The sequence below is a fragment of the Notechis scutatus genome, chromosome 12, assembly GCF_049901735.1.
Source record: "Notechis scutatus isolate UNSWTSFEM ecotype Mainland chromosome 12, rNotScu1.2, whole genome shotgun sequence".
Lineage (NCBI taxonomy): Eukaryota > Metazoa > Chordata > Lepidosauria > Squamata > Elapidae > Notechis > Notechis scutatus.
In genome coordinates, this window is record NC_142020.1 from 11637359 (window position 1) to 11646250 (window position 8892).

An 8892-nucleotide genomic window follows, 5' to 3' on the forward strand; every position below is an offset into this window, starting at 1 on the left:
GTCTCTGCTGAATTCACTGCCTTGTTGTCTGCAACATACTTCTTGGGGGTTACACAGATAATGCATGTAATTCATTGTATCACCTGTCATAAAAACAAGGACAAATCGGCTGAAAAACAACTTCTATTCCAGGCCAGTAGCTCTTTTGAATTCTGCTGTACAGTGCAGTGTTGGTGCGGTGTTGCGCGTTTTCGCTTCAATGTGTGGAGGGTGAAGGATGTGTGTTTGTGTTTATTTTCATGGTCATGATGCGCACTGAAGATGGTGTTTGATTTTGTTGCACGAGGTGCAGTGACAATAAAGTAAACTAAACATTTCTAAAGCCTTCATGTGTCCAAATAGTGGAATTTTGAATAATCTTGCAATGTTTTGTGCTGCACTGAACATACGTAAACAACCTATTAAACCAATGTTTCTTAAACTTTTTTTCTCTCAGGAATCCTTTCCACTTTTAAAAATTATGGAGGACCCCCCAAAAAGAGTTTATTGTGTGTGTGTGCATGTGTATGCATATGCATGCATTCGCTGTCACTACTGCTTCTCAGCAGTAGGTTGTTCAATGGGATTTTAATGATCAGTGGAGGCTGGCAAATAATTTTGAATTCGTAAAACCTTGAGAGGGTCTTGGGGGACCCCAGAGATCCTCAGACCACCCTGTGTTAAAAGCATCACTTGCAATTCCAGAATCCTAACAAGCTCTCAAAATGTTTTTGTGTTATTTTCGCAGGCATCATGGTGCGCATGAATGTTCTGGCCGATGCTCTTAAAAGCATCAACAATGCAGAGAAACGTGGAAAGCGTCAAGTTCTCATCAGGCCATGCTCCAAAGTAATCGTCCGGTTCTTAACTGTGATGATGAAACACGGTAAGTACCAGGGCGTACAAACTCCAACGTGTAACGTTTGGGAAAATACTCGCCCTTGTATGTTACCTGGGGCAGTTAGAAATGGTCCAAAATCATCAACCTTTGGGTTGGGAAGACGGAGCTTGTTAAATGGGTTGCCCCTAATTTTACAACTGCTTTTGCCCTAGCTGTTTATTGAATCATCCCCTTGTTAAGTGAATCCGGCTTCCCTCATTGACTCTGCTTTTGGGAAAGCCCCAGATGGCGATCACGTGTCCTCAGGAGGATGCAACCATCGTAAATATCTGCCATTTGCCAGGCACCCAAATTTTGGTCATGTAGAGATGCTGCACTGATCATAAGTGCGAGGACGAAATTGTAAATCGCTTTTTTCAGCGCCTGTGTAGCTTTGAACAGTTGTCAAATGAGTGGCTGTAAGTCAAGAAACTACCTGTATTGGTATCTGTAAGTTATTAATTTCTGGTGATCTTTTATGAGGTCTTATAAGCAGGGATTTGAACTTAGACCTTAGAATAGAATAGAGCTGGAAGGGACCTTGGAGGTCTTCTAGTCCAGCCCCCTGCTCAAGCAGGAGAAGCTATACTATTTCAGATAAGTGACTGCCTAGTCTCTTCTTAAAAACCTCCCACGATTTCTGAAGGCAAGCTGTTACACTGGTTAATTGTCCTCACTGTTAGGAAGTTTCTCCTTAATTCCAGGTTGCTTCTTTCCTTGGTTAGTTTCCAACCCTTGTTTCTTGTCCTGCCTTCTGGTGCTTTGGAGAATAATTTGACTCCCTCTTCTTTGGGGCAGCCCCTCAAATACTGGAATACTGCTATCATGTCGCCCTTAATTCCTCTTTTCTTTAGACTAGCCAAACCCAAATCCTGAAGGCGTTCTTCATATGTTTGGGCTTCATGACCCAATCTGGTATTAGCCTGTACTCTAGAGCGGATCTCACTAACTTGAGGAGTGCTACTGTGAAATGATAAATGATTGGGTTTGTTTCACCCCAAATAGTACCCAGTGTTTTAAGTTCTCAATTTGGATTAAGACGTTGAAAGTAACGGATTGCGTGTTCTTTCATTGACAGGCTACATAGGTGAATTTGAGATCATCGATGACCACAGAGCTGGGAAAATTGTTGTGAATCTCACAGGCAGGCTTAACAAGGTAGGAATTCAAGCTAGGTTCGAATTAATGTTGGGAAGATGTACATTTTTTTCCGTCTTTAAATTTATTTCACTTGGAGGAAAAGTCCTACCGTGAAGCATATTTTTGTCTGTGTATCACTACAATGTGGTCCATTGGATTTGAAGCTTTTTGCCCTTGTGCTTTGACCTAAAAGAACAGTAGGTCCACCTCACCTTCAGATGTAAAAAAAAAAAACAAATCACACACACAGGGAAGACAGATGGAGAGCAAGGAGAAGGGCATGTTATAGCCAGTTCCATAAATTACCTGTGTGGCTTCTTGCCATTGGCAAAAGGCAAGAACAGATCTCCTAGCCTGGATTCATAGCATCAGTTCCTAATGTTCCTTAGACAAGGGGTCGCCAACCTTTTGGATCTCAGGGACCACCAAACTCATAATTTTAAATCCCGCGGACCAGAGGCCCTGGGAAAATCCCCAAAAAAGTCTGCAGGAAAATTCCCCACCCCATTTTCCTACCGATCGATCATTTATTTGGGATCGCAGGATACCATCTCCAGCTCGGCTCTCAGGGAGAGGGAGAGAGAGACTTTTGGCTTCATGCAAGGAAAACAGAAGCAGCCGAAGTCTTTTTTTTTCTCTCCCCCCAAACTCTGCCAGAAATGAGTCTTTGTCAGACTTGTCGCTGGCGCAGCCTCTTGGGGCAGGAGGCCTTGCAGTGCCCCAAAGGCTCATTTGTGTCGGAGTTCAGGGGAGAGACAGAAAGACTTTGGCTGCTTTCCTTGCATGCAGCCAAAAGCAGAAGAATGAAGCAGCCCAGTGGCCAGGCCAGGCGCGTGGGGCGAGTGGGGCAAGTTCCCTCCCTCCACCCTTTCTCCCCTCCCCTCACTACCTCGTGTTGTTCACAATGCAAGCGACACAAGCCTTGTGTTTCCTCGCAGCCTGGATTAATTGCTTTTGGAGGGGTGCTTTGGGGTGACATTTCTTTGCGGACCACCAAAATTTTCTCGCGGACCACCAGTGGTCCCCCGGCCCACAGGTTGGCGACCACTGCCTTAGACTGCCAGGATGGAGGTCTATGACGATTCTCGATCACACAGGTCACGGTTATCCCAAAGGTGCTTTTCCAAAAAGGCAACTGGACTTTCTTGGCTTTTGAAGAACAGCTGAAGAAGCTTCTTGGATGAGAAGTGGAACATTTTCAAAGAAAAAAAACCTAAGAAAGTCCAGGTTTTTTGGGGGGGGGGGGAATGCCTTTGGGACTGTCAGGATGGAGACAACCTTAACTGTGTCACCAGCCTGCTGTTCTGCTCCATTATCCTGGAAATCAGTGCTCCGGTAGCGGCACTAATCAGGTCACACCAGAAAGAAAAGGCCGTCTCTTAACAGCCGTTTTCATCAAATTTCTTGATTGCTTCTTAAGTCGTCTCCATCCTGGAAGTTTAAGCGTTTGTGGAGGCTTAGAGATCTTTAGCAGCCCTGAAGCCTGAAGAAAGATTGCTGGGTTTCACGGGATTATTGGAAACGTTTCTTTTATGAAGTAACGGACTGCCCAGAAAAACCGAGGTGACGTGTTTATGGAAAATGCCTAGGACTGTTAGGAGACAAATCTTTCACAACTTCATCTGTGAATTCTGCATTTTCTGAGTCAGATACAAGAGAGTGATTGCTTTTTCTAGTTTCCCATAAAGGTCAAATGGAACAGCTCCAGTGATAAATGTTGAGTTCTGTGCTGGATTATTAGAATGATAAATCTGTTTAATCTATGCAGGCATTCTTCCTTCTCCTGTGCATGAGCAAACATGAATTCTGGACAGGTTTTTTTATATAACTTGCTAGAAGCCAGCCTCCCCCCCCCTTTTTTTTTAAAATTGAGGTTCTCATAACTGGAAGACTTTCTAGACAGCCCTGTTTGTGTCAGGGATTTGTTTTTAAGAAGGTTGAAACAAATAGTGTTTCCCCAACATTGGTTTGGCACTCTTCCTGGAGAATTGCTAGTCTTGTCAAATTCAGTGCCGGTTACTTGCCTCGATTCTACTCGTTTTTGTACAAATCAAAATTCATTCTGTTAATTTGTCACAAAGTTCTGAATTCTTAACTGGAGTAACTCCAATGTGGCTGTAGCTGTGGGTTCTTATCACCCAAATTAAGCCCTCAAAGCAAAATGCTTTTTTTTTTCAGAGCAAAAGGAAAATCATAAAATGTTTTGAGGCAGTCATAACTGCTCCTCTTTTCCCCTCCTGTTGTTGTTGTTGTTTTAAATAGTTTGCTAGAGGAAGAATTCCATGAAAATCATGCTGCTTGGTGATCCCGAGCTAGTTTTAAACCTAGCACTGAGCTGTTTCTTTCTGGCGTTGGAAAGATTTTATTTGCGTTCTTAACGGATCCTTCATTTCACGTTGGGAAGTCTTCGGCTATAGGTTCCTCGAGTCAGAAATGGAGAGTGTGGTCTTGCTCGCAAGGGGAAAAGGGAGTTCAGGTGCTTTTTAGGCTGTGAGGCCCACCCAGCAAGCTGATTTAGCCCATGCATGACCTTTTCTGTTGGTGCAAGCAGGAGGTTGCTGTCCCCTTATCTTTTCTCACCCAGCCGAACAACCAGGATTGCAGTATAAAGGTAAAACATTTCCCCCGTCCAGTCATACCTGACTCTAGGGGGCAGTGCTGATCTCCGTTTCTTAGCTAAGGGAGCCAGCATGGTCCAAAGACACATCTGTGCTCATGTGGCTGGCATGACTGTATACCAAGGTGCAAGGAATGCTGTTACTTTCCCACTGAAGTGGTACCTGTTTACCTGTTTGCGTTGGCAGGCTTTCAGGGAGCTCAAGCCATCATGCGGCACTCGGGTCTCGAACCCGGGCTGCCAGCTTTCCAGCCGACAAGCTCAGCATCTTTAACTGTTTGAGCCATTAGCTTTTCTTGCCAGAACGATTCTCCAGGATTGCAACTGAGATGCCTCTGCAATTCTGAACCCTCCTTTTGGCCACACTTGGGCCTGGAGGAAGAGCAGCGTTGGGTCAGTGCCCAGCTCCTAAGAGATGTCTTCCTACCTCTGCAGGCAGGTTGGCATTGGGAAGGGAAGGTTCATTGCTTTTCAGGCTGCCCGGAGTGAGAGAGAGAAGGGCAGCTATCCTGCCGGTAAATGCCCCCTCTGATTCTCTCTCCTGACAGAACCAAACAGCCCTGCAGTAGCTTTTAAGTCTCCTCTGTGTCGCATGGTTCCTTTCCCTCAAATTGCAGGCTGGCTCGGTTGTGGATTTAGGAGGCTAAAAGCACAGCTGTGTGCTTAAAGCTAGAAACAAAAGGATTTTGTGCTTCGCAGGGTGTCAGGGTGTTGCAGAGTTTATTCTGCTTTAAATCCAGCATCTTTAGAGCTAGAGCCATGGAGCTTTGTAATTTCATATCCCATTAATATTCAGTGGCTGTGCAGAACTCTGTTGTGAGTTGGTGTTGGTGGCTGAGTGATGTCTGGGTCTCCCCCCCCAATAATTGCTGAGGGGATGAAAGAATCAGAATTGGAAAGGATTTTCTACCAACGCAGGAATCCACAGATCAGAGGTCTTCAAACTTGGCAACTTTTAAGATTTGTGGACTTCAACTGCCAGAATTGCAAAGCTGGCTGGAGAATTCTGGGAGTTGGAAGTCCACAAGTCTTAAAGTTGCCAAGTTTGGGGACCCCTGCTTCAGATCATTTCAGTCAAGTGTCTGTCCAAATCTTTTTCTTTTTTTTTTTAAAGAAAACCACCAGTTTTCTCCAGAGTACCTACCAGTCCAGGAGGCAGCATGTACTGCTCTTAATCTCTCTCGTTATTCAAGACATTCGTTCTGATTTTGAGTTTGAATCATGCTAAGGCCATTGTTTCTGGTCATACTCTTGAGCACCACGGCAAATAAATACATTTTAAAAATTTATTTACCCACATCAGTTTGTTATAGTTGCCCATTGTAACAAGTGATTCTGCTCAGCGAACAAATGCCAGCTAAAAATTGCACGAGTACGAAAATCAAAACACAGCAGTTGAGTGCAATGTCACAGTCCAAAGTTAATAGAATAGAAACGTTATTGATCTAGTCATTTGACCCTATCAGAAATATAAAAGGAATACAGATAGATAGCAAAGAAAACAATCAGAATATGTTCATAGTTAAGTCATTGCCCCTACCCCAGTCTGATCTAAATATTTTGGAATGGCCCTTGAAATAAAGAACACGGTTTTTACTAGTGATACACGTTTGTTCCCTGTAAAAAGACTTCACAGTTCTAATACAGCCGAAAGACAGGTCGTTTCACACACAAGTCCGGGCACAATGTTGGAGGGCAGATGTTCCATTATGGCAGAAAGGGCACACCTGGGCCACACCACCTGGCATCCCTTAGTTCAGGGGTCCCCAACCGCCGGTCCGCGGACCGGTACCGGGCGCTGAACAAGTCTTACCGGCCGCTGGTTGCTGGGCGCCGCCATCTTTTTGGTAAAAGTGCTTCCGGTGAGCTTTTCCGGTAGAAAGCTCACCGGAAGCACTTTTTTCGCAAAAAGATGGCGGCACCCAGTTGATGCCGGTACCGGGCCGCGGCGCCAGCTGATACCGGGCCGGCGGCAAAAGGTTGGGGATCCCTGCCTTAGTTGACAGGACCCAAAGCATGCCCATCTTGCTGGACCGGTTTGACAGGTATAAACAACTGGGGAAAGCCGGCCCCTCAGTGACCTGGTCCCAAGCTATAGAGAGCTTTACAGGTGAACCCCAGCACCTTGACTTGCACCCTAAAGTACAATGGCAACCAGTGCATCTTAGGCTGTAGTGGTGTTAACATGTGCCAAGTAACCAGCATCATTGCTTACCTGTGTTGCCGCATCAAGGCCCAAACCTGAATTTGTTCCGTTATATTTATATCTATAAATAAATAACTTGCCAGGTATATGTGCTCCATTGTGCCCTTTTTCTGTCCCCTTGCCTGTTGCATTACAGCTGCTTCTGAAAGTGTCTGGGTAGGGCAGAAGAGGGAAAGGCTGTGTGAGGGTTTAAGCATAGCTCTGAGGCCACAGTCTTCACAGGACAGTACAAAACAATGGCATAAGCCACACACAACGTGGGCCCCAGTATCAATCTTCTTCCTTGCTTTCTTCCTGTTTGGACAGTGTGGTGTGATCAGTCCCAGATTCGATGTCCAGCTGAAAGACTTGGAAAAGTGGCAGAACAACCTGCTGCCTTCACGTCAGTTCGGGTAAGCATGAGTCAGGAAAAAAACAACAACCCAAACTTGTTGAGAGAAATGAAAATGCCGAAAGATGGGAAGGTGGTCTGTGTTGTTTTGAGCCCCGCCTTTTGCTGCTCCTGTCGTCGTTCCGGCTTCTGGTGAGAACTACGTGGAGAGCAAAAATGGCACTCTTGGCTTCTTAAAAACCGGTGTTGACTCCGAGTGGTCAACACGTCTCACATTAGAAGCTTCCCGTTTTAAATTCGAGCTGAGCTCCGTTAAAACTGGGCTGTTCCAACTCAGCTAGTCGTGCACCATTGGCAGAACTGGAGTGGGGCAAGCAGCTTTCCGCTTATTTTACTCTTACGCTTGCAAGAAATGGGTTTCACAAATTTAAAACATGCAATTGGTTTGCAGTGCTAGAAATGAGCAAGAGTGTTTGGCTGTTTTAAGGGGTTGGCTGTCATTTACTGATTTTTTGTCATTTACTGAACCGCATGGGGCAGAAGCAGGTATGTCTGGTGGTTGGAGTTACAGGGGCAGTGGCAAAATTGAGCTTATATTGGGGATAAGTTGAGAGCCAGTTTAGGCTCGAAAGCAGGAGACTCTTGAGGTCATGTGTTTGATTAGCTATGAAAGCCAGCTGGGTGACTTTGGGCCAATCACCAGGAAACTCTTGAGTTCTAGTCCCACCAAAGGCATAGTAGCTGGGTGACTTTGGGCCAGTTCTTCTCTCTCAACCCAACCCACCTCACAGGGTTGTGGGGAAATTAAGAGGAAGTTTTGTTAGATAAGTTCACTGCCTTGAATTGTAAAAATAAAAGATGGGTACAAATGAATAATGTGCAATTAGATCCCTTGAAGTTTATCAAAAGCAATGGAATGGAATAGAAAATAGAATAGAAAATAGAATAGAATAGAACAGAACACGGAATAGAATAGAATAAGAACAGAATTAGAATTAGAATAGAATACAGAATAGAATTAGAATACTTTATTGGCCAAATGTGATTGAACACGTAAGGAATTTGTCTTTAGTGCATAAGCTCACATTGTACATACTTTATGTATCTGTTTTGACTTTTTTTCCCTGCCAAAATTGGAGAATTTAATTGCCAAAGAAGAATTTGCTGTCCCATTTAAGGCACTACCAACTGGGGCTGCATTAGAGGGGCTGCAAAGTGGGCACCCGTGAATGTATGCAGCCCTGTGGCAGACCTTTATTCTTCTAGTGGGATCAGCTCTTCCAAGACAGTCATGATTCTGTTGCTCAGGAATAAACTGCAGGCCACATTTTCCACCAGCATCTTCCTCTTCTCTTAACAGGTACATTGTCCTGACCACATCAGCTGGCATCATGGATCACGAGGAAGCGAGGCGAAAGCATACAGGAGGGAAAATCCTGGGTTTCTTTTTCTAAACTTGTAAAAAAAAAAAGCAGACAAATTAATAAATTGTTCAAAAGGACTCTTTGCAGCCAGTGTCTTGAAGTGAATACTTATGGGTCAGTATTCCACAAGTGCCCAGAATATTTTTCTCTTTTAATGTGTCACCCTACCCAAAGTAATCCTGTTTTTTAGATAATAGCAGTGACCGTACGAGATGCCAAAGTAAATCCGTGCCTTGGATTTTAATGTACTTTATGCAGCCATTGGTATTATTCTTCGCCGTGGTGTTTGCAAGAAGGACAATTCGAGCACTGAAC

The 8892-nt window shown here is 44.6% G+C and overlaps 1 protein-coding gene across 1 annotated transcript; it reads left to right on the forward strand.

Moving 5' to 3' along the window:
• The first annotated feature begins 699 nt into the window (after nucleotides 1–699).
• RPS15A (ribosomal protein S15a) lies at nucleotides 700–8661 on the forward strand. The gene is made up of 4 exons (XM_026682468.2): nucleotides 700–865; nucleotides 1938–2017; nucleotides 7129–7214; nucleotides 8514–8661. The coding sequence occupies exons 1-4, from the start codon at nucleotides 733–735 to the stop codon at nucleotides 8605–8607; spliced, it is 393 nt and encodes a 130-aa protein (XP_026538253.1). The 5' UTR covers nucleotides 700–732; the 3' UTR covers nucleotides 8608–8661.
• The last annotated feature ends 231 nt before the right edge of the window (nucleotides 8662–8892 follow it).